The 24,712-nt window shown below is 40.0% G+C and overlaps 1 protein-coding gene across 2 annotated transcripts; it reads right to left on the bottom strand.

Annotated features, from left to right (window-relative positions):
• Nucleotides 1-101: 101 nt before the first annotated feature.
• On the bottom strand, nucleotides 102-24,712 carry LOC104376101 (vitellogenin-2-like). Of its 2 annotated transcripts, XM_086617253.1 has the most exons (36): nucleotides 24,652-24,712; nucleotides 24,517-24,537; nucleotides 24,266-24,417; nucleotides 22,511-22,762; nucleotides 21,794-21,955; nucleotides 21,558-21,706; nucleotides 20,811-20,961; nucleotides 20,533-20,690; nucleotides 20,271-20,436; nucleotides 19,273-19,398; nucleotides 18,710-18,928; nucleotides 17,522-17,739; nucleotides 17,277-17,374; nucleotides 16,676-16,800; nucleotides 16,464-16,565; nucleotides 15,679-15,798; nucleotides 15,404-15,593; nucleotides 13,544-13,637; nucleotides 13,245-13,430; nucleotides 12,029-12,173; nucleotides 11,685-11,907; nucleotides 11,420-11,595; nucleotides 10,578-11,019; nucleotides 10,339-10,508; nucleotides 9,808-9,858; nucleotides 8,827-8,916; nucleotides 7,515-7,727; nucleotides 7,285-7,427; nucleotides 6,741-6,879; nucleotides 5,828-5,963; nucleotides 5,204-5,390; nucleotides 4,785-4,876; nucleotides 3,533-3,630; nucleotides 2,636-2,795; nucleotides 1,064-1,225; nucleotides 102-220 (listed from the first exon to the last, which is right to left on the bottom strand). In XM_086617253.1, the coding sequence occupies exons 1-36, from the start codon at nucleotides 24,689-24,691 to the stop codon at nucleotides 102-104; spliced, it is 5,475 nt and encodes a 1,824-aa protein (XP_086473379.1). In that variant the 5' UTR covers nucleotides 24,692-24,712. The 2 variants fall into 2 exon arrangements, with proteins under 2 accessions (XP_086473379.1, XP_086473378.1); XM_086617252.1 differs by having other exon boundaries at nucleotides 10,339-11,019; nucleotides 24,652-24,691.

Here is a 24,712-nt window from a genome sequence, read left to right as displayed (position 1 = left end):
ACTTAATGTAGCATCTCTATTTTTCCTTAAGGTGAGTTTTCTTACACGACACAATAAAAACATAAAAGTGTTTGTTTTCTCCCGTGCTGCAATGTACAGCTTCATGCACTGCAGTCTTCATTCTCACAAGAACATGCTGTGTGTGCATCAACAGTGTCCTGCATATCCTCTGACTTCTGATCAAACTTTGCCTGTTTGTCCGTCAGGCTGGTAGCCGAATCTGATGGGGAACAAGAAATGAAAAGTAAACAGTATACTTAAGAAGTAGTTTTGCAAGGTACAGCATTTACCATGCACTAATCATTAATTACAGCAGGCTTGGCTTCTCCTCACTGGCTTACATATTTATATTTGTCTAAGTCATGCAGAAATGTTCCATGAAACCCATTTAATTAATAAGCCAGTTCTACATGGAAAACCACTACTTCCATGTAGATTTTTTTTAATAATACATTTAGGAAAGGCTATTGTGGTCTTAAAGGAAAACCAGACATGATTCTATCATCTGTATAATCTATATCTATTTAATCTTTTGTAATCTATGATATGGCTATAAAAAAACCCATCCTCCTATATCACTGCACCTGTGTGCAAGAACCACATCCACACCTGCTGTTCTATTGCCTAAATCAGCTCAGTGAAATAGGATCACACCTGAAGGCTCTATAAGAATATACCAGGTGGGGATCCCCGTTTTGGGGTGTGCACATGATCAGATGTGGCTGAATCCTCACAGGCTGCAATACAGAGGTTTTCAGCTGAATCACAATGATGACTGTGCTGTTAGTTCAGAGCACCATGAGGAGGACTTCAGTTTAGATTTTAAATGCCGGTATCGTGAGAAACACAGAAAAATTACAACATAAAACCACTTCTCTCACTAAAGAAAGTTTTACATATTAATGAAAACAGGGAAAGGTCTTCAATCAATACCACAATAAGCCCATCTCTGCCTGTGGGTATATTAAATTATTCACACATTTCAAGTGGAATAACTGAGTCAAGGCACAATCTATTGAGATCTTTGTGCCGCTCCTGTTCAGTACACTTTGTGTTGCCTTACCAGCTGGGAGGCAGTGGAAACCAACAGTGACTGGAGTAGTCTTGGTGGCAGAGCATCCTTTCATACAGCGCAGGACAGGCTCTGTAGAGTAGCACTTGGACTCTATACCCACAAGCTGAACTGTCTTCTGAAGCTTCACAAATGAGCGTCGCAGTTTGCAGGCTGTAACACAATCATGGGTGATAGTTTATGCCCTTATGTACAAAACCTTCAGATCTTCCCAGACTGACCCATCTGCTGATGTTGCCAGTTTGCAAACAACATTCCTCTATGAAAACTATATTTTAATCATAAGTGAAGCAGCATCCCTGACTAATAAGCTTTTCAAATCAGCTAATCAGATATGGAGCTACAGAAAGTTAATTTCAAATGTAACTGGTTTGTTTCTAGATTAGAATGTAGAAACACAGTCATATACTCTATAATAAACATTTTGCAAAGTCAACTGGCTCACAGAATAGCTGCAAACCCACATTCAAAAGCTTTGACTATTCGGTAGTGGAAAGAAAGGGGGGATTTCTGAACAAATAAAAATAATCACCGAAGAATTACACTATTACCACTGTCATTCAGGCTCAGAATTACTGCAGAGAGAGACCAAAAGCCATTGCTGCCAGCCAGTAATATCAATCTTTAGACTCCCAGTACAAGAAGCTGCAAGTGTGTGAAGCTAAATGAACCACAATTTATTCCTGACTATAAGCTTTATTCTCTAAAATTCCAGCCATTTCCACCTTATGTGAAATGGAAACACAGCATATGGTCACTACCACTCATGTGAATGTTGTTGTGTGGACTCATGTATGCATGTGGACTCCGTATCAGTCTAAAGCAAGTTTGGCACGCAGTATTCTTTACAAAAGCATAGCAAAATGACAGTTGATGTACAGCTAAACATGTAGAAGCCATCTCCAGCAACCAAGGAAATCCTTCCCACCAGGACAAGTTGTCTTTACAGGGCCAACGTGCCTGTTCTCCTTGCAGCACTATGGGATGCTGTTGTGTCATAGCTTCAGCTGAGCACACCAAGCACACCACAAGATCCCAATCTACTGAAACACTTAAAATACAGCTTTTTTATTTCAACCATGTAATTAAGTCTCTGGAACTGCTCATGCACTTGAATGCTTTGCTTGGTAGGTTGCGCTGGTTCAAAAATCAGGTGGTCAGCCAAAGCAAAATAATTACTAATCCTTATTTGATTATTTTTTGTTATGGATCAAAAACTGGCTGGAAAATGCTATTGTGCATAAATCAAAGCATTTCTTGTGAATTTATCCTCTTACATTTTTTTCTGATCTTCTTCTAAAACACTTCAAAACTGAAACAAAGATTTTGTTTCATCTTGGCTATTTAATTTCAACTGACTTGTGTTTTTTATCTTGTTTCTTTAATCTGTAATTTCTTATTCCTTTCTATATTAATACTTTTTATACTTACTATAATTTAATAAGGAACTCTTTTAAAACACATTTTCCCAAAATGTTTACAGATTATAAATTTTCTAAGTAAATTCTACCTTTTCTATACAACTGCAGTAATACTATATTAAATTTATTAGAGCTTGCATACCTCCTGTACAAGGCTTTTCTTCCAAAATCCAAGAATGCCCAAAGCTCACTGCATCTTTAGCTAGATATCCATTGGGCATACGATATTCCTGTTCACATTCTGCATCATATTTTCCACATATTCCACACATTTTCCCTGCCATCCAGAAAGCAACTTGAATCTTCAAGAAAAAAAATCAAAATCACTTCCAGTTAAAAAAAATAATACCTAGGGAGCATATTTTTGCTATGTAGGTCCTTCTACTATAAGTCAATGCACAAATATTTAAAATCTTTTTGCTAAGAATACAAAAGGGTCTGACAGTCAAGATGCCAAACTCCTGTGGTACTACAGTTACAGCCTTTAAAACCCACTGCGCCAGTCTAGTATGTTAAGTTATTAATAGTCTAGACCGTTAATATACTGAAGCTCTTGTCTGATGGATGTTTTCATAGCATAGGTGATAGATACAGTATGGTTTAGTGATTTCTTAAACTCCCATTGCATGTTATTTTTAGTGCAGCCTTTAAAACATTCATTCATCTTAAAAGAATGGCTGCATTTTTGCTGTTTTGAAGAACTATACAGCTGTAAGAACTGTGGAAAGGAGCTGAAAATTCATTTTTCTTGCAAATGCACTGCTGGCTCAGTGCCCATTCCCTCACAGGCCCATTTCCCAACACACATCTGTACTGCAAGAACAAGGTATTTTTGTTGGTGACAGATTCTCCTTTCTCCTTCTGAGAAGTGGAGAGCAGGACTGTCCAACCTTGTAGTGTCATCTTCCCTTTTGGGTTTTTTGGGTCCCTGCACACATTTGACTTTGCCATTGTATACTCTTGCACTCATACATACAGATTTAAGGGAATCCTATGAAAATTTCTCAACATCCAAGCTTATAAAGAGGAAGAATCATACCCTGAATGTGTATCCATCAAAGTACAATTTTTCAATGCCATAGGCTGGGCCAACAAGTACAAGCCCTTGCTTTTCACTGTGGATCCACAGAGAAGCACCTAGAAGAAAACAAAATAAAACAAAACAAAACAAAGAAGAAATTAAAACAAAACAAAGAACAACATAAAACAAAACAAAGAACAACATAAAACAGACCAAATCCAGCTTTTTGTAGGAAAAAACCCCAACTGTCATGTTTCTAAAATGTTCTTTTCCTTGAAATTCCTCAATCATTCTATTCAAGAAACAAAACATACAGAAAAACAATGTAGAAATGTGTATGTATAGAAAATAGGTGTTTATAAAAAGTTGGAAAACAATTTTAATGATCACAGATTTATTCATTTTTCTCTGGTTTATTTTTCTTCATATTATTAACATATTCATATTCATTTCTAGAAATTATTGCAGAGCTGTCTATGATATCTGTGTAGTTGTGCAGCTATACAAGGCTCTGACTACACTATAATGGATTAAGAAACTACAAAGCGCACCGTGACTGTCAGTGGATTAATTTCTAGCGCAGTTATCACTTCCCAAATATGTACCAAATAGGACAGAGCCAGCACTGGCAGATGCTAACCCAATTTCAGCAAGACTTCACCTGATTTGTATACTACAGCTCTACAGTCAGGAAACACCTGCATGATATATAGCCCCTGACTGCAAAGCACAAAATGAAACAAGGTTCTCCTGTGTCCTTTCACAGAAAAAAAACCTTATTCTGGCTTTGAGAGAAGCCAGCAGGCTGTTTACCAGTTCTCCATATTTGTTCCTAGCAGATTTCGGAATGCTAGCCGAATTTATGCCTATAAATCAAATTAGGAAAAACATTGATACACATGTGTGGTGAATTTTAGAAAAGCTCTACTTCAACAAGTTTAAATCAAGAAAGATTTTATGGTATAACCAACACACCTCTCAAATTTGGAACTCCAGCAAGAGCTGCAGTAATGTGTGAAAAGGAGGGATCTTTACGTTAGTTATATCTTGCTTAGTTTGGCCACTTTAAGAGCTTTACATGCTAATCAGTCTTTCTAAATGTTCCTATGCAAGGGAGTACAATTCATGTTCTTAAATATTAACCTTACAACCAAAGGTAGAAATACTTATGGGATACAAACTGGTGGAATCTCTTTGATAGTGTTGTTTTGTTTTTTTTTCTTTCTCCTAAAACATGTGGAAATTAAACAACAAATGCTGCATCACTTACCAGCAGATATGTATGAAACGTTCCTCGCGGGGCTTTCAACCCCATCTACCAGCAGTCTCACCTGCCCGTTTGCAGGACGCATATCAATTTCGCTGTTAAGGAGAAGAGCATTCATACCCTGTTTGTATCACATTCATACACATAGTGACAAAGGCATTTTCCTGCCCACTAAACATCATTGGTCACAGCATCAGCTCATTTCAACTACTTAAATTTCATCAGGGCTATTCTTGTCACTAAGAGATGTGGGATAACATCAGCAGCATCACGTTCAATATGCATGGAAAGTAAATAAGGGAAATGCTGAAATCCCATGGGCTGCTAATCATTGCAGTAAAGCTCAGATCTAAGCTCCTTTCGTGTTTAAATGTGGACACCATAGTCCCTCACCCTCCCAGCATCTGGCAGGAGTTACTTACTGACTGCCAAGCTTGATGTTGATTGCTTTCAGGCCCGTAGCTTCTTCAGCATTCCTCATCATCACCAGGAACTTCAGGTCAGAGCTGCAATCCTGAGCCAAGACGTGGTAGCAGTTTGCCGGCATCGTGTAGTTAAACTGAACTTCATTAAAGGTTGTGATAGTGTTGTGGGAAACTGAGCAGCAAGCTGGTTAAATAAAATGTCAGTGAGTATTTGCTTTTCCATAAAAGAAAGTCATTAAATGGCATATTTTACTTTTTAGTGTTATATTATTTTAGCTTTATCTTTTTCCCCACCATGTAATATTTTTACATGAATTACAGGGTTTTTTGGCTACTAAGCACCTATAAATTCTAAAAAAAGGCATAGAGTTTTCTCTAACAGAAAATAATTGCCAGAAAGTTTAAATTTTATCAGTTCAGATAATTGGTATCTTGATCCCTGAAATGATGCTGATTTCTGTATTACATGCACAATATTCTCTCCCAGTTGAACCATCCTCACATTATTACAGCACATTTCCTAATTAACTAGAGACAAATAATCCCAGAAAAATTCACGAGGTGCTCAAGTAATTCAGGAGATTGAGGATGTCATGCTTCTGAATCCGGTTAGACCCTGACCTTTCCAACTCTCAAGCACTGCAGAGGGGGCTTCAGCAAAGACATCCCAGATGGGAGGCTGCAGCTCTGAAGCTGGTATCCTCGGACCAACAGGGAGTGACAGGGGAAGCCTCATGGCTTTTTCATAGATGATCAGCTGAAAAAGAATTCAAAAGCACATTCAAAATACACTTGCACCAGGAATTCACAGCAAACAGCTGAAAATAGCTTTTGCCCTATTTGGAATTTGATTTCAATTTCTTCTACTTTGGTTGGCAAAAACTTTATGTGAACACAATTCATTTGACTCACTGTCTGTGAGCTTTTTGCTTCTGCTTACAGTTTTCTCTCATGGTGTGGGTCATCACTCAGATACTATTTGGGAGAGAATGAATTACGCTAAATCTACTAAAAGAGGGTAGATTTAGACCAGATATAAGGAAGATTTTTTTACAACGAAGGTGGTGAAACACTGGAGCAAGTTGCCCAGAGAGGTAGTAGATACTCCATCCCTGGAGATATTCCAGATCAGGCTGGACAGGGCTCTGAGTAACCTGATCTAGTGGAAGAGATCACTGCTCACTGCAGGGAGGTTGGACTAGATGACCTTTAAAGGTCCCTTCCAACCTGTTCTATAATTCTACTCCCCTTCAAAGGTGGTTAGGTAAAACTTATGGAGCTACTACAGATGGAAATGCATGCCATTATGAGTACCTATGGCACTCTTTTTCCATCAACAAAATCAGTCTATGAATCTTCTTGAATATAATATAAAAAGGTTGAAAATAATCAAAAGTTGTTTGCATCATTTGCACCCAAACTGATCCTTACTTAATTTTTCTTTCTCAGAATTGACCCACTGTAATTAAAATGCAACAGTCTCATTTTTCTACTAGGAAAAAATAGGGGAGTTATAATAATATTTCATGATTACATCAGGAAGCTTGATAACAACATCACATGTCCTTGGAGAAGTTAGAGCCACGATCACCCTGGCTTGTCGAGAAGGATTCTTGTCCGCTTTTTCAGAGAACCCCAGCATAAACGCAGCCCCAGGGACAAATTTGTAAAACCTTAAAAAATTCAAATCAGAAAGATCTGGTGAAATAGAGAAACAAGAAGCAGCACTCATCCCAACCGGCTTGTCTCACCTCTGTGTGTAAGTAGAATACAGAGTCTTCAGGATCTGTATTAGGTTAGGTCCCCATGACCACTCTGCTTTACTGATCGAGCGTTCAGTGAAAGGAAGGATCTGCTCCTCAGTTTTCAGTACTTATGTCCCATATAAAGGATTGCTGTACTTTACAATAGGATGGCTATGATCAGCTACTCAGCTTTTATGTCCGAGGCAGTACTCAGAAAGATCAGAAAACAAAATAATAGCCGGTGCTTTAACCACTAGAACCTCATGGGTAGATGCTGATTTTTCCTAGTCGACCAATATCATGAACAAGTGTCACTAAAGACTAAAACCTCACCATTCTGCTATGGATCTGGCACTCGAAGGAACTTTAGGCCACTCCAGTTTCACTTGTACAGCAGGATGGGCAGCAAATCGCCCAGTTACCAGCTCAGTCGAAATCTTGTAGTCCTGGCAATTTCGACCCCATTTCAGGTAAGCCTATAAAGGAGAGAAGTGGTCCATCTTTAAATGCAAATTATTTTCCTGTGATGCATACAGGTGTATATAATTATTTTTGAGACTTACCGCTGCCTTGTGAGCATTGAGGACTGAAGCATCAGCACAGAGCTTCCACTTGCTTGAATCTGTGAGGTTTGACACAAATACTTGCATCCGGGGCCTGATGGAGTCAATATCAGCATATACCACAAGCTGGAGGCCTCCTATCTTCTTATCATTACGAATGCCATGAAGAAAAACAGCTAATACTGGTGTTTTAACATCTCCCAAAAACTTAGGCTAAGAAGAAGGGCAAGAAAGCATGCAAAGAGTATAATTATAAAAAAGTTACCATGGAACATTTTAGATGCAAGATCTAGATGGATAAATGAAAAATAAGCAACTGAATTGCAAATATATAGCAGCATATATTCCACATACATGCCTATAAACTCTCATGCATGTCTTTAATGTGCATGTGCCTCTGCATGTACAGATAGATTTTATCACCGTGTTTTATACGAGACAAAATTTGTGTCATTTCCTGAGCTGCAGCTGATACTTTGGAAATATTAATATCATTAGGATACTGTAATGACTATATGATTTAGGCTTCATTATTAATACCTATATATTTGCCTGTGAATGAAAGTAAGTGATTCAATTTGATGAACATCAGCTGTCAGTTGTACTTATCATTCATTCTCACAACAATAACATCCCCCAGCTAGTGTCCTGCTCTTCACCTGTCTGGTTGGTTTGTTGACTTTCACCTCACAATTCAGCTGAGAGTCCTGTGGGGCAGGCAAATTTTGTATTTGCATAGCACCCTAGCAAAAAATATAATCCAGGACATTGTCTTCAACATCAAGAACCTCCCTCTTGACAGCAGGGCCTTAAACACACTATATCCTGCAATTCCTTCACTCCATTGTTAGACTTCACTTCACCGTTTGCCCCAGAGAGCAAACCTGCACGTCAGTCTGGTTGGTAGTGAGGAGCCGAGGTGCTACATGTCACCTCTGGAGCACACCTTCTGCTCAGGCTCCCCTTAGCCTTGGCCTCCACCACCAATGTCATTGCACTGGCAACTGCAGGACCTCAACTTCCCACCTGGTTGTAGAGGTCACAAGATCAGTCTCTGCAGGCATCTGTTGGGTGGGCTTCCTATGAGGGAAGGGTCATGGTGCAAGTAAGAAGGATCCTTACCTCACTGCAGAGGAAAGCATTTGTGGGAACTATGGTATGTGTCTCACTCTTAATTGATACCTGTGACTTGAGAGGTTGATATTTCTCTCTTCTCGTTATCCTGTATTATTAGCTGTACCATTACTGCAAGTGCACAGCCACTCTGCCATTCTTCCGAGCTGTCAAAACCCCTAAAAATTATGCAACTAACCCGGGAAGCAGCTCGAGATGAGGCATGACTGGATCTGGTAGAGGAGTACGTGCTGCTAAGTCGGTCAGCAGGGCTTCTCCTTTTTGGGAACTGCAAGAAGAAAAGACATGCTCAGGAGGATAACTTAAAAGCATGCTTGAAGAAATTGCACTAGGCAGTGCTGCAGAATACTCTGTCATGGCACTTAGTGTTGGTAAACTTGCATTCCAACCCTGAGTATCTCAATGACTTGCAATATGCTTTGTCCTACTTAGTATGTGTGATCTAGCTCTGAAAAATCTGTTTATCCAAATATATCTGACCCCTCAGAAGAGAAAAATAAGGAACATGTTCAGATGAGAATTCCCTGTGTGAAAAACAGTGGACCAGAGCAAGTCGAATTGAACCATCCTCTTGATTCAGTATGAAAGACCAGAACCGATTCATTTTACTTCTGGAAGGGCCTGATCAAGTGGAAGACACACTGAATGGAAAGGATCAACTGAATGGACACAAAGCTGAACTTTTTACTTTTTGAGGAAAAGTAAATCAAGTACGTTGCTTCTGGCTGGCTCATGCCCTAATAAGAATCTTCTGCTGAACTAAAGTACCATAAAATAAAGTATCCTCCCACGTTTATCAACATCACTATCCCCGTGTGTATCAACAGTGATTACAATCCAAGAAATCAAATTATCAAAGCCAGTCAAATGACCCAATCTCTTGACGGTAGGATCTTTGTTCCTCCAAAATGTGCGCCCCCAGTCACTTGTACTCTTTGATAGAGCTTTGCATCTACTTTGCAGAGCCACAAATGGCATCATGTGCACAGCACGAAGAACTCTGCCTTTACGCATCTCAGAAGAACCACCACGGTTGATTTGGTGTTCTAAATATTATCAGTACTGTAATTTTTCCTCAACACAGACAAGTTGCCTTCAAGGTTTCCATTTGACTCATGACAGAATCCATACTTAATTTACTGAGGAAAGAAAAACTCACCTCTTGTCTATGCGCTGATCTAAAGCGATACTGATAAATCTCATGAGCTTCCTTTGAAAATTATGAAAACAAGAAGAGGAAAAGTCTCAGAAGAAAAGAAATGCTGCAATTACATTGAAACCTGAGCACTTAGAATTAAGGATTTTACTAATTAGCATTCATACATATCTGTATGCTTAGTTACAAGCACATAATGCAAGACGAAGTAGTTTATATAAAGCATTAACATTCCTACTGCAAAATTAAGAGAGAAACACGCAATGTATATTGACAGAGAGTAGTAAATTGGCAAAAAATGGCTTCTTCCCTATAACAAAAGTTTCAACAAACTTGTAGAAACTTTTGAGATGCTTTGAAGTAGACATCTGAGCCAATGATTGCAGGTGTGTTTGCAGAATAAATTTTGCAATTTTATGTTGCTAAAATTTACTATGTCAGCTCAATTTCCTGATTTATGATAAAAAGCCAGTTACTATCAGGGATATGATTTATGAAGATTACCGGCATTAGTCAATTTACTGACAAAATTACCCATATTTTTGAATATCTGCTGCTGTCATCTTCCAGATGTCCTGAATGATGCCCATGGCTATGGTGACTTGATGACTTGCTGCTGCTGCTGCTACTGCTGCCATTCACGTACCTTGAGTGACGACCATGGCTATGGTGACTATGTGAACTGCTGCTACTGCTACTACTATCTTTGCTACTGCTGCTGCTGCTCTTGCTGCTGCTACTACTGCTGCTGCTGCTCTTGCTGCTGCTACTACTGCTGCTGCTGCTCTTGCTGCTGCTGCTGCTACTACTGCTGCTGCTGCTACTACTGCTGCTACTACTGCTGCGGCTGCTCTTGCTGCTGCTACTACTGCTGCGGCTGCTCTTGCTGCTGCTACTACTGCTGCTGCTACTACTGCTGCTGTGGCTGCTCTTGCTGCTGCTACTGCTCTCGCTGCTGCTGCCTCTACTGCTACTACTGCTGCTCTTGCTGCTTGCATCTCTGTTTCTCACTTGCTTTACTTGCTCATTCTCATGTTCATCCACAGCCTTTTTACGACCAGGAGAAGCAGCAGATGATGAGGAAGAAGACGACACAGCTGAGGAGGCAGAAGATGAGCTAGAGGGATTTTTTGCATTGGGGTCTGTCCCAAGCTCAGTTAGCACAGTGTTTCCTTTCTTAGGTTTCTTCTTCTGGTGTCGTGTTTTATTTGCAACCTACAAAAACAGTTCAAAAAGAAGTGCAAGAGAGGGGATACATCTGGTTCTGTATTTACAAAGTAAAACTTCTCTGGGTGTCAGACAAGCTGCTCACATCAGCCTTTCAAGGAACAACTTCCCTGTCTCACTCTCGTCTCGCTCCCTGTGGAAGCTGCAGAACTCTCTTAGATCCACTCTGCTCAGCTGAAATCTAGCCCAACATGGAGGTCCAGCCCCAGCTGGATGCACCCCATAGGATCAGTCCCTGCAGATGTGGCACTGGCTGGCAGGCCTGGCACTGGCACCTTTCAAACTAGCCCCATCCTTGCTTTCCCATGCAGCTTTCCATGCTAACCTTTACATTCTTGGCTTTATTTATGGGAAAATATTCCCCCCTCCCACGCACAAAATCTCTCACCTTGAACACATTGTCAAAGCCTAGAATCTTCTTGAGTTTAGCTTTAATGTCCTCGTATGGAGCTGATTCATCCTCTTCCTCAGACTCCGAGTTTACCACATAAATTATTTTGGAAGCTGCTCTGAGTCCTGCCTGAATCTCCAACTGAATTCTGTCAATATCAGCATCTGTTTGAACTACACACCAATGGCACACATTAGAAGGTTATGCTGCTTCAAATAGCACCAACAAACCTAAAGGACAAGGCTCGTGCTCAACATTGTACCTGGCATGAAGATTATTTTAGCTTCATGTTCTCCAATTAATCTGTGCAAATACGTATTTTTTAGGAAACTTGCATCTCGTGACATTCTGGAAAAGCAGAGCTGACAACCAAGATGATGCAGTTTGACACAAATGTCTCGTTTATGAGTTTTTCTCTCTGTGCCATGGCGACGATCTTCTTGAGAGCTATAGGCATATTTTCTTGGCGTGCTGTCAGCTCCTTGCTGCATTGGAGATGAGTATGTGAATACCACTGGGTGCATATCATAGGCAAGAGCAAAACTGAGGACGTGTGCATCATGGAGAGGGTAAATATTACTATATAAGCAAAAAGGAATAGGTTACCGTTGTGAAACCTTCACCGGAAGCTCTCTCTGAGGGTTTGAAAGGTTCTTCCGCAATATTTGATGAAGGATCTCCTGGGAGAATTGAGGTCCTCTTTTCAACACCTAGTTCTCCTATATTTCTTGATACAGCAAAAGCCTTAAGTCTGTTGAGATATGCACAAAAAATAGTGAATTATTCTGTCCCCTTGTCTTTGGATTAAATTAAATACATCCCCATCAGTATCATGTGGCAGCACAGAGATACAAATAAGAGTTCATGACAAACATCAGTTCCTTATATCTCAGGACGTTTTCAAAATCTGGATAAAATTAAACAAGTTTCCAAAACATGAAAGACATTAATTTTAAAACAAAAATTCAAAACCCTAAAAGACAATAAAATGAAAAACAAATAAAAATTAAAACTACAAAATAATAAACAAACTAACATAAAAATTAAACTCCTAAAAAATTTAGGTATCTTTTGACTTTCAACACCTTTTCAACACTTTTCAGCTGCCGTGTCCTTGCCAGGGTACAGGAGCACAACAGGCTGGGGGGGAGCATGTCCAGGACAAAGGGTCCACAACTCCCCTTATGATTTGAACTTAGACTTAGGATCGAGGGCCAAACTGGCCAATGAAGTATTCCATATCGTTCAGGGTCATGCCTAGTATATAGATGAAGGTTGACCGGAAAGAAGGCTTTTGCTCTTCTAGTTGCTCACTCTCTCTTGGGCGCTTGGAGTGCTATCTCTCTCTCTCGTACACTCTTTTCAGGCCTTTCACTTGACCAGGATTGTGGTGTCAGGATTTATCTGGTTTGGGATTGTTAACTGGGATGGAACAGGCATTGGTCACCAAGTGGTAAGTAATGATACTGTGCATCACTTGTTTGTATATATTATTATAATCATACACATATACATTAGATATTCATATTATTATTAAATTGCTCTTATCTCAACCCATGAGTCTCTTTCCCTTTTCCCCTTTAATTCTCTTCCTCATCCCCTGGGAGTGGGGGAGGGTGAGCAAGCAACTGTGGAGCATTTAGTTGCCAGCCAGGCTAAACCACGACACTCCCCTATTTCTCTTCCTTGCACTTTATCCCAAAGGTTATGCTACACACTGAAAAGTCACTCTGCCTATCTAGAAACTCTGTAGGAGGTCAGTGAATAGTGAGCTTCGAAAAGTTTCAGCAACAGGAAGTATTCTGAAGTTATGCTACAGTACCTTCCAACCACTATCTCAGTTTCCTCATGGCATGGATTTGTTTCAATCTTAATATTTTTCAGCTTCATGTCTATCTTGGCATCAAACTTCATTGGCACTCTTGTCAGGATCTTGCCTTGAATTTCAACAGCATGTTGAAAGTATTCGGTGTTGACACCCATTGTTGCGACTGTGTATACGTATAAGCTGTAAGAAAGCAAAGCAGTCAGATGTGAGAAAGGTGTTCTTTTTTAACATGTGGTTCTGCCTTTTCATAAAAAACCCTCCATCATACATAAAGCCTTATAAACCTGTCATACCTTGGGTTTATGTCAGCCCGAATCTGCATGGTGGATTCAAACAACTTAGAAGGTTTAAAATCCCCAGTTATAGGGGGAGTCATCTTTCCATCAACTGCAAATGACAGAACAACATTTAAACATGATGAAAGTGAAAGAAAGGATTTGAGCAAGACACAGTTTTCAGGAAGAGGTAATATTTTTGTTAATACAACAAATATGGCTAGAAAACAAGACGGACTTTGGGGTACATGAGATCTTTTATGAGTCTGAAAAATACTGAAAATATACACAAAGCTTGTTCTACGGGCAAAAGTTCTGATGCAACTTATTGAAACTGGAAATAAAAATATGGTAAGACAATAAAAAGCTGACCCAAATTGAAAGTTTGTTAATTAGTGTAACATTAAAATTTCATATACACGAACAGCCAGAAGACATAGCGAATGGCGTGCAACCAGGCTAAACAAACCCTGCTCTCCAATCTTTCCTCGCATTAAGTGTGAACGTCTTTCTTGTACTGCAGACCCAAAACTGGACATTGTACTCCAGATGCAGCCTCAGGTATGCTAAATAGAGAGGGGGAATCATTTTCATGCTAGCTCTGCTCTTGCTGTTGCAGTCAATGATGCAGTTGGCCTTCATCAGCACAAGAGCACAGTGCTGACTCTATACCAGCTTGTCCTCCAGGCCTCCCTAGCATTTTTCTGCAAAGCCGCTTTCTGTCTGGGTGATGCCCAGCTTATACACTTGCATAGGTTTCTCCATCCCAGGTGAAGGACTTTGCATTGCCTTTGTCAAATTTCGTCACATTTCTGTTAGGCCATCCTCTCCAGCCTGTCAGGGTCCCCTGGGGTGCCAGCCTGACCCTGTAGTGCAGTGATAGCTCCCACCAATTCAATGTCATCATTGACACAGATTTGCTGAGGATGCCTTCTTTTCCAAAGTTCAGATTGTTAAAAGAGACAATGATCAAGTGTTAATGATGGAGGAATGTTGCTCATAACAAGCCATCAATTAGACTTTCATCTGTTGACTGCTCTTGGAGATCAGCAGTGCATACAGCATTCACTCACTTTATAGCCTCATCCATCCAACCCATACCTCCCCAACTTGGCTACAAGGTTGTTATTTTGAAAAAAAAAAATTAAAACCACCCACAAAACAAGGGGCAGGGGTTCAAAGATATTATTAAAATAAACTAACAAACCAAAAACCAAGAGCAGCAGAGTGGGCATATACGAGACTTCTATAAGGAGCACAAATACATGTACTCCACCCTTGATTCCTTGTGTAGTGTCAGCAGAAGGAAGAGTCAGTTTTGTCCAAATTAAAAGTCTGCTCCACAACAAACAGTATGGCTACTGAATTAACTTCCTGGTAAGTATTTGTACTTGCATATCTATTCTTTTAAAACAGAGCTCTCTGTCCCTTTTCACAAGCAGTCTTCTCTTCCTGCCTTCTCTAATGTTACCAGTACTTCCCTTTGGATTGTCCTCTATTTTCTTCTCTGTTTAAATCACCATTGAATCCCGCTTATCTTGTGTGTGCATCTCTCAGGAGCCACCCCATTCTGCCCATGTCTGCATCAGCTCCCCAAGCAGCTCTTGTTTTTTCTGGTCTTGAATACCGTGACCTTTCTCACGTTTCCCAGATTTTCACCTTGCCTCATCTCCCCTGTTTTCAATCCATTCAAAGATGAGGCAGAAATCAGTTGTGTCCAGCTTCTCTTCAAACATCTTCGTTACCTCCTCTCCACTACAAAAATTAGCTTTTTTTCTAACTTTCTGTTTTTCCACTTCTTTCTCCAGCCCCTCTTAGCCTGTCCCTCGCAACCCCTGCTCAGAGCTCACACAGCTGATCTTGTACTTCCCAACTCACCACTGAGTGCCGCACGTGCCAGAACAGTTGTGTATGACCCGTACTCCAGCGGCAGACCGGTGCAGGTAGGAATGATGTATCGCAGCTCTCCCAGCCACACCGGCTGTGTCCATTGTCCTGCAATGCCACTGCGGATTTGGCTGGCGATTCTCTTGATCACTGTGTTCCCAACAGCAGATTCTCGCACAGTCTGCAGCAAAACAGAGATCCAAGGTGTTGAGATTTAAAAGTACAATGGTGTCAAATCTAGCAAAGGATGTAGGGCTCCCTGGTACCTTCATAGCCTGATGCAGGACTTCCTTACTGATGCTGACATAGGCCAGCTCTTGGCCAAATAGTTTCAAGTGGGCTGATATCAAGGGGGTTTCTGTTGGCAGCTCCTTCCATCCCAGCAGCTGGGCAACAGATAGAGAAACAAGCATGGCTCATTAATGCATCACTTTGCAAACAGTAATTCAGCAAGGTGATCAAACCCAGTACTGACCAAACTGCAACTCTCCATTGCTGCTTGTGTCTCTTTGCTGCTTTAAAAATAGCACAGTGTCACTAATTCAGACGTACTCCCCTATCATTGAGATGTCCACAAAGAGTCTCCTGTCCAGCGTTTTGTATTCCGATGCAATAACATTTACACAGAGGGTCTGGGCCATCAGTACCACTAAAACCCAGTTTGAAAGCACATCAACAAATCACCTTTTCTCTCGAAGACAAAGGTATATCCTTGTAAATTAAGTGAGGTAGATGAAAGGAGGAAGGAGGAAGCCTGCCAGGCATGAGGCACACACCATGCTGTAGTGCCCCTCTCCCCGTTCTCCTCCCATGCTCCTTCTGCAGCTGTACATGAGGTGGGGAGGAGGAAGGACCAGAGTGAGAATTTGCAGAAGCTATCGCAACCATCGCAGGAGTGATGTCCCCTGCAGTCCCACTGCAGATCTCTCTCTCACAGAAATACTCAAGCTGACTGCTAGGTGGGTAGTTTACCTTCTGAGACAGGGCTTGACTAGTACAACAAGCCTCGCTAAATACCCCTTCATATAACCGCGTTACTGGAAATACCTACAGCTTTCCCAATCTCCTTTATCTTTTTGTATGTGGGATATTCAGCAAACGGTATATTTTGTTTCATGATGACGTCTGTGAGGCCTTCCACACGGACACCAACCTACCAAAACAGCATGAGAAGGAGCAATCTGAAACATACTTACAGAGAAGAAACTTTGTTGTCAATTTTAATTTCAATTTGCTTTAGTGTTGATTTAGGTAAATATTTACCTCCACCAAATCAGCCACTGACCCTGCAGAATATGCCGTCAGCTTGGAAATTATTGCTGATGGGAACATCGTTCCCGGGCTGTTCATAACAAAGACATCTCCAGCAGCACCAACTTTATAGTTATCTATGGTAGAAGGAAACAAAAGACGCATTTTTTTCTAACCATTCTGCTTCTCATTCAAGATCACATTTCCGCAGATTTTTCCATTACTGACTCTAAGATACAGCATTACATAAATTTCAGCTGTTTAGGCCCAAACTAATAAGCAGTTACTCGTGCACTTTTAAATCCGTGACTGTCACATTTAGTTCAATTTCTTATTGAAACGCAGAATACCGTATTTCTCCAAAGGGCTTAATGTCTCTTAAGAATGTTGCCCACAGAAGTTGTGGATGCCCCATCCCTGGAAGTGTTCAAGGCCAGGTTGAGGCCTTACTCATCAGGCTTTGAGTAACCTGGTGTAGTGGAGGGTTTCCCTGCCCATGGCAGGGAGGTTGGAACCAGATGATCTTTAAGGTCCCTTCCAACCCAAACTATTCTATGATTCTAATGGATTTCTGAAGCAAAAGTTTCCTGGTCACTGAGGTGCTTTTACTCACCAAAGTAATGACTAATGTGCACGACCTTGCTATACCGATAGTTCAGCCTGTCCAGTTTGGGGGCCAGCAGCTTAAGGGCGATATTGCAAGCTGAAGATCTAAACAAAATGAAAAAGGTAATAATATCCAGAGATAAACTGGACCCCATCAGAACATAAACTGAATTCAGCTTACGGGCACAACAAAAACGTAACACAACTTACTATTTGCAGAGGATCACTCACTGTGTTCTTGTCTCTACTTACATGTTGTACATGTACGGCAATCTGCTCTTTGACAAAGCCTTCATGTGGGAATACACGAAACTGGCCACTTGCAAACTGCTCTCCTTCATTACCACATTAGCTATCGTTGTTATTAAAGGCAGCGCAGGCCTTGTCTCAAAGATAACAGCACAAGCCATCATTCGCACTTCAGGGGGAAGCGACTGGTCTGCAAGGATCTGGATGAGATATCCCTGCACCTACAGAGAGAAACACAGTGTCTGGAATTACCGATAATTGAGACTTTTTTTTCAGACTGGATCCACATGTAACCGCAAGAAATATGGGAGAGGGGGTCATTATCCCTGCAGAAAGTTTTCCTGATCTTTTTTACTGCATGATTCCACGTTGTTTTATTAAGATGACTGAAGGGGCCATGGATGAACAGCCCCACGGTGAAGGGCTGGCACTGAATCTGAAATAAACATCCATGTATCAATGTATTGAGTCAACCCACCACAATCAAAAAGACATCAGCATAGCTTTTTGCTGTACTGACATTCAAAGATCAGTGGATAACTTGGGAAGAAACAATGGCAGATAATAAGGTAGATTAGTTCTTTGGAGTAACTCCACTGACTTGGTGAGCATGCTTCACTATTTTAGACCACTTTTAAAAGGGGAGCTTCAGCAGCTCACCAAAGACAGTCTGAGTGGATGCTGTCTCATATAGGTGCTAAATCTAAACTATATGAAAGGCAGGAGTCTTGCCTATGCTCACCATGCCAGCAATCTCAGTAGGAGACCAATGGTGACTCTCCAATCTTAAGGAAAGGGTCTAAAAGAGGCACAGCAATGTCAACGTTTTGCCTAGGAGGTTAGTAGAAAGTGCCTCTGTATCCTCTTGACTGTTGAGGCAGGTTAAATCATACATCTGACTTTTAGGTGGCTAAATTTCCACCATGTATATAACTAGCACAAGACTTAATTGGTTATGACAGAGGAATAAAGAAACACTGCTGATATCCTTCTGGAAGCGTCCTTTTCTTTTTTTAAGAAAAAAACATCAGCTGAAAAATAAAACTGTATTGTGTTGTTCTTAAAAATAATCCTTTTTTTTTTTTCCCAAACGTGCTGAATCCACACACATGGTACCATTAAATTAACTACCATTACAGTACATATTCTCTAATTCACTAAGTAAAGAAATCCCTAACAGATATTACTTACTGTTTTGGGGTCCTTCCAAGCTATTTTTCTCAAGGCCATTATGGCATCAATCTGAACGTCAATGGGGATTTCAGAAGCACTGGATGAAGATACGGGAAGGAACTTCAGGATGCGCTTGATGCTGGCTGGTTCTCCCATATTACCGATGCATTTCAGGGCTAATTTCATTTTGTCTTCACGGCCCCTGCTGATTGCTTCATCTGCCAGGTCGTGGATGGGCTATAGATAAAGCACAGTTCAGTCTTTTCTTCCTGATATGTAGATTGTCCACAGTGTTCCCCTTACCCACTGAAAAGCCTATCACAATACAGCCACTGGTTTTAATAAAATCGCTCAGTGATGGCTTCTCTCAGGATTTTACCTTACGATGTGAAAAACTGTTTTCAATGATGAAGCAAATATCTACATTAATAAAATATTTCGTTGCCTTTGTTCTGAAAGAGGTCTATGAAATATGTATTTGTAAGTCCAATTGTCATTTTTATACTGTATCTTAAAAGAATTAAGCTCATGTAATGAACCTTACTAAGCTATTAAGAATAACCTGACAAAGAGCTACCAACCTGAAGAGCTTCTTTAGGACAAGCTGAGGTCTGAGAACAGTATTTATGCACCACAGAACTGTATCCCAAGCAGGCAACTTGCTGAAGCGTAGGATTTTTCTGGATTCGAGAACTGGTCATTAAATCCTGAGGGGTGGAAAAAAAATATTTGGTATTTAACACAGTGCTTCACATAGCATTCAGAGCAGGAAAATCATCAGAGCTTATCTGAGAGGAGCAATTTCAGAATTATTATTGTTCACTTCCAAAAAAATTAAATCAGCTTGTAGACATTTTATTTGCAAGCTTCACTTAGGAACTTAATTCCCCACAAGTTTCAATATATGTGAGTTTACATAGCACCATTTTGGTTTTCCTCAACTGAGTGTAACACTGAAAATACAAAGATAATGGGTAAACATCAATCTATAAATGGAATATCCTTAGAACAATGTGCAACTCAATTATATTAATGATGCACTCTCACATCATATTCTTTTTTCCTATTTAAGAACAACAACACTGACTAGAGATAGGAAAAATCCTGTTCAGAATAAATGATTCGTTATAGTGTCAAAATATTTGATGTTTGCACTAGTACTTTCACTTGCAGCACTTTCCAGTTCATAGGAATAGTTTGCAATTAAAAGAGCTATTCAAAACATAACACACAAATCACCATTTGTTTCAGAAGTAAGAGATTGAACTGGACAAAGTTTTATGTGTGCAAGGCATGACGTGATCCCAGCAAACTAAAATGGGAAATATTCTCAGAAGTTGTTATGGGAGAAGGGCTTTTATATCCATGTAGAGAAACGAAGACACAGGACAGGACTGAACTTCTCTCTCATATGTATAATGCCGAAAGAAATTAATAGTTCAACATTTGCACAAAATTGGAGTACAAGAGAGGAGAATCCAGTCTCTTAATAATAATCCAGTACATAATAATCAAAGGCTGTCACCAATTATCATTCCGCTTGCTGTCAGATAAGAAAGATTCACATAGATTTACTCACTGCTGCTATTGGAACAGAGTGTTCATCAGCTTTCATTAAATGGAGAGCAAAAGAAATACTTAGAAGAGTCTGAAGGTAGTTAAGGTCATCATTGCGAATTCTGGTCTTGATGAATTTAAGTGCTTCTGTGGTGCCTGTTGCAGAAACTGCACTCAGCAGCCATCGCCTGCAAGCAGGTTAAAAAAAAAACCCAACAACTTAATTTTAGCTTTCAGCTCTTAAAAAATGGAAAAGTTTCTTGTAAGTTGATTCAATGAAATACCTGTAGCGGGGTTTATCTGAAAATTGTCTCCAGATCGACTCAAGAGTATCCGCGCTTGCTATCCGGCAGAGCTGGATGAGCTCCAGGAATCTGTACGGAACATCATCGTGGAAATCTTGTTGGTTATTCAGGACTATGTGTTGCAGTGTTTCTACTATCTGTTACAAAACAGGAGAGAGAAAGGGCATACATAATTAAATCCTTTGGAATTTATGATCATTACTCTTTTATTAATTTTTTTATTAGGAAAACATTCTGAAAACTTAAAAGTACCATACCCGTTGCTCAGGGTTTTTTGTCTTGATTAGCTGCAGTGGCATCTGTGGCAGTTCTGATGGGAAGTGGTAACGAAGGCCTCCGTAGCTCTGCATGGAAACATCAGGGGTGCTCCCTCGTTCGTTTCTCACTTCAAGCAAGATGAGTTGCTGTCTGTCACGAGACAAGTGTCACAGGAGGAATGAATTAGCTCTCTTCCTCCATCTATCTTGGCTGTTTGTTGATTCAGTGATACTGTGATGGTATCAGTTTTACTCTTTAACCATTTTTGTTGTCACAGTAAAATTTTACGTTTTGCTAATGGATAAAACCTTCTAATTGGAACAAAATAGTATTAGAGTTGTCTACAGTGAAGCTGCTTCTGAAGAGAAGTTAAACCACTGTCTTCTGAACAAGACCTACCAACTCAGTGTAATTAATGATCTTATTTCTATGTGCACAATCTTCTTCTTGACACTATAAATTAGCCTTTTTTCAGGACAGAGTAGTAAAGTTGCATTCTTATGGTATAAGCAAGCGAAAGAGCGTTTCTCCTTTTCCTCCATGTAATTGCAGTGCCAAGTTCACCAGGGTACAAAAAGAATGGTTCACTGAATTTTTAAAAGCATGGAAACGCCAAGTATGAGTACTCGCAGCTTTACCCAGCTGCTGTGGAGCTCAATTCTCATTTCACTTCAACTAGGGGTGAAAGGGACTGCCAGAATCTATAATTATTCTCACTTTGTGAAGCAAGCCCCTGTGCCACCTACTTTGCTTCCATGACAGCAACACCGGTAGGTTCGCTCAGTGGTGAGATCTGATACACCTGCTGCGACACCACTTCTGTGATCAGGGTGCTGCTATCTGACTGCTTCAGTTTGTAGGAGAAAGCCGCAGTCCCTTTTATGAGCCTTTCTTTCTGGAGGAGGACAGAGAGACTCAAAGAGTGAATGGGAACAGAACAGCCGTGCTTGTAATTAGGAAGATCTTTTCACATCTCACCTACCATCGTGTCAACAGGACAAGGATAGATGTAAGCCATTCCAACACTCTTCTTCAGTTTTTCCTGGCAGTTATTTTGGTCTACGGTTTTGGTAACAGAGATTCGACTGTTCTTTGTGTCTGCCTGGATGATGTACCTGGTGTGGCAAACACCTCCAATTCCAGCCTGGCAGATCAATACAGATAATGAGCCTTCCCAATTATATCAGGATTTTACTGTGTGAGAAGAAGTTTTACTGAACAAAGATTCTGAAGGAGTAGTATGAGGGTAAGGATCTACAGAACAGTCTTAATTATGTTTTGAAACCTGTTACCATTACACACAATTAATCCTACTGAACTAAAAAATAGACACGTGAACAACTCTCAGTCAGGAATGGAGTTTAAAATTAAAAAGTAATCAAATAATTAATATCAACAACAAACAAATAAAATGGATCAAGTAGCTGTATCAGGGAAGCCATATAACAAATACATTCATGGCTAATAATTCTTTTTTCTTCAAAGGACTGAATGTTAAGTCTTAAACACAGGTGTCTTAAAACGAATTCAGCCCAGGAAGCTCATTCAACACATATGCATATGTTTTCTTCTATGTGAATGAAAATTTTTCGATGATGAACGTTTGAAAGTAGACACAAATAAACAGAAACCGGAAGAAAGAGCACGTAAAGAGAACACATCCTTTCAGTAAAGTAGTTTTAGAATGGAAAAAACAAACCTCTTGCAATTCATACACGTTCTGTGACTTTTTAATGGTTATCTGCATCATGTTCAGTATTCCTCTCACTATGTTAATACACATATCGGAGCAGTCTTCTGGGCCATAAATGTTTCCAATCCGTCCACTATGGTATTCAAACTTGAAGGGCCGGGTGAAACATGAAGAAACCATCTGGGTGATTTTGGAAGATCGAGTAAATGGGTCCCTGGGCCAGATGCCATTGTATTCCTCAAATTGTGGAGAGCGGATCTGGAAGGAAGTTAAGAAAAAAACAGTAAGTGAGTAATATTACTTTGTTATTAAATATGCAAGCAGATTGGAAGAAATTAACATAATCACTAGTTATATACTCTTTCCTCCCAAACGTAGGCTCAGAAATTCATACAGCACTTTATTCTTTTGTCTCTTGCTTAAGCTATTGTAAAACCAGTACATACCCTGTGGGCTCAGCAGTGTTGTTTTATCTTACAGAAGCGGTTAATATATTGCTATTATCTCCCAGGGACATTTTAAACATTTTACTACAGTAACTCTAGAGGGAGAAAGACTGATTCAAAAAATAATTTAAAAAATTTGAATAAAATTCTCCCTATTTTTTCAGCCTTACAAGAAATACTCTGCTTTAGGTAAAATTCAGCGTTCAAAAAGTTTATATCATGCTAAATGTAAAAAAGATATAGTTTTAGAATGTTTTGTTTTAACTTGTCTGCTTCCAAATATTTTTTACTAAACAAGTTGTTATATTTAATTCATATTTGTGAATCACTTAAATCAATCTATTACTTTTTTAAAATAATGAACAATGTATTTATAAACCTTCCCCCCCCCCCCCCCCGCCGAGACATAAGGTAAATCAGAAGGAATTTCAGTAACTTTGGCAAAGTTACTGTCAGTTTAGGTGCCTCAGAGCACAGCCTGGTGCACACCATGTAAGAATTTCAGGGTGAAGTCTTTAGTGCAAAATGCAATCCCTAGCCCATAATTTTGACATCTTGCCCTCATCAGTAAAAGAAAATCTACAGCTCAACTACAACCAGTGAGAGCTCTATCACTGAACTCAGTGCCCAAAAAAGAAGCTCTGATTTGTAACTAAATTAAACAGACAAATAAAAGTATTTTTCTGAAACATATTTGTTTTGGATGGGTCAGGTCCTCTCTCTGTTGATGTAGCAGAGGCCTGATTTCACACCTAGAGATCTTTTACTACATTATCCAAGCACTAAATATTACTATATGTTCCTTTTTGAGGCTTTTCACTTTTAAATCTTTATCACTTATCACTTCTTATATTTAATTTTTATCACTTTTTATCTTTAGTTTTTATCATTTTTTAAGTCTATGTTTATTAATTGCCTGCATGACAATGATTTTACATACTCAAGTCCTGGCTTCTTACAGAAGTTGGAAACGTGTGTTGAGACTAGGATCAAATCTTAAACTCAGAGCAGGCTTGAGTACCTTGAGTTAGAAATAACCATTTTCTAACAGAACCCCTGACTTTGGCACTTCTCTTTCTGACACAAAGTCTTGAGGAACACTTGCTATGAACAACTTCCACAACGAACACTGTTAAGTGACTGGATGCCAAATCACTTGCCCCTTCTGAAACTTTAGCTTGCAGATCATTCTCGGACATCTACAGCGCTCAGTCTCCAGTTGTGTTTCCTACAGCTGTCCTAAACCACAGATTAGCCAGATACAATTATGACTGTGATTTATAGTTCACTGTACGTTTGGACGAAGACACGGTACCTTGAGGAGGTAAGTGTTCTCTGACAGCCCACTGATCTCTAGTTTGCTGCTGAAGAACACACCGGCTTTGGCTACACTTTTTTCTTGAAGCCCGTTCAACACCCAGCCTTCATAGCTGTACAAGTAGCTCTTTCTGCTACTGAATCCAGGGTCTGTGGGGAACAATAACCATTTTCACAATACTTGCAAACACGTTCTAATCACAAAAGATCACAAAAAAGTCACCAACAGAAGGTTGGGCATTTACTTACCAATGTCAAACTTCTGGCTACCTGCAAAAAGAGATGGAAAAACAGGTAAGTAACATTCAGTTTAGATCCAATCATTGCCACTGAACATAAGGAAATTTTAGGAAAGGGAGATGAAGAAGGGATAGATAGGCTTACCTACAAGGGTGAGCGCTAGTGCAAGTATGATTCCCCTCATAGCGAAGGTGAATGGGGCTCC

This window comes from Tauraco erythrolophus, chromosome 10 (assembly GCF_009769465.1).
Source record: "Tauraco erythrolophus isolate bTauEry1 chromosome 10, bTauEry1.pri, whole genome shotgun sequence".
Taxonomy (NCBI): Eukaryota; Metazoa; Chordata; class Aves; order Musophagiformes; family Musophagidae; genus Tauraco; species Tauraco erythrolophus.
Note: the sequence above shows the minus strand (reverse complement) of the source record. Positions and strands in the feature narration are given on the sequence as shown.

Coding starts and splice junctions, on each gene's coding strand:
- LOC104376101 (XM_086617252.1), bottom strand. CDS start 24,691: ATGAGGGGAATCATACTTGCACTAGCGCTCACCCTTGTAG. Junction 18,929..19,272: donor GTCCTAAAGAAGCTCTTCAG/GTTGGTAGCTCT, acceptor CTTTATCTATAG/CCCATCCACGACCTGGCAGA. Junction 11,908..12,028: donor CCGGTGAAGGTTTCACAACG/GTAACCTATTCC, acceptor TCTCCAATGCAG/CAAGGAGCTGACAGCACGCC.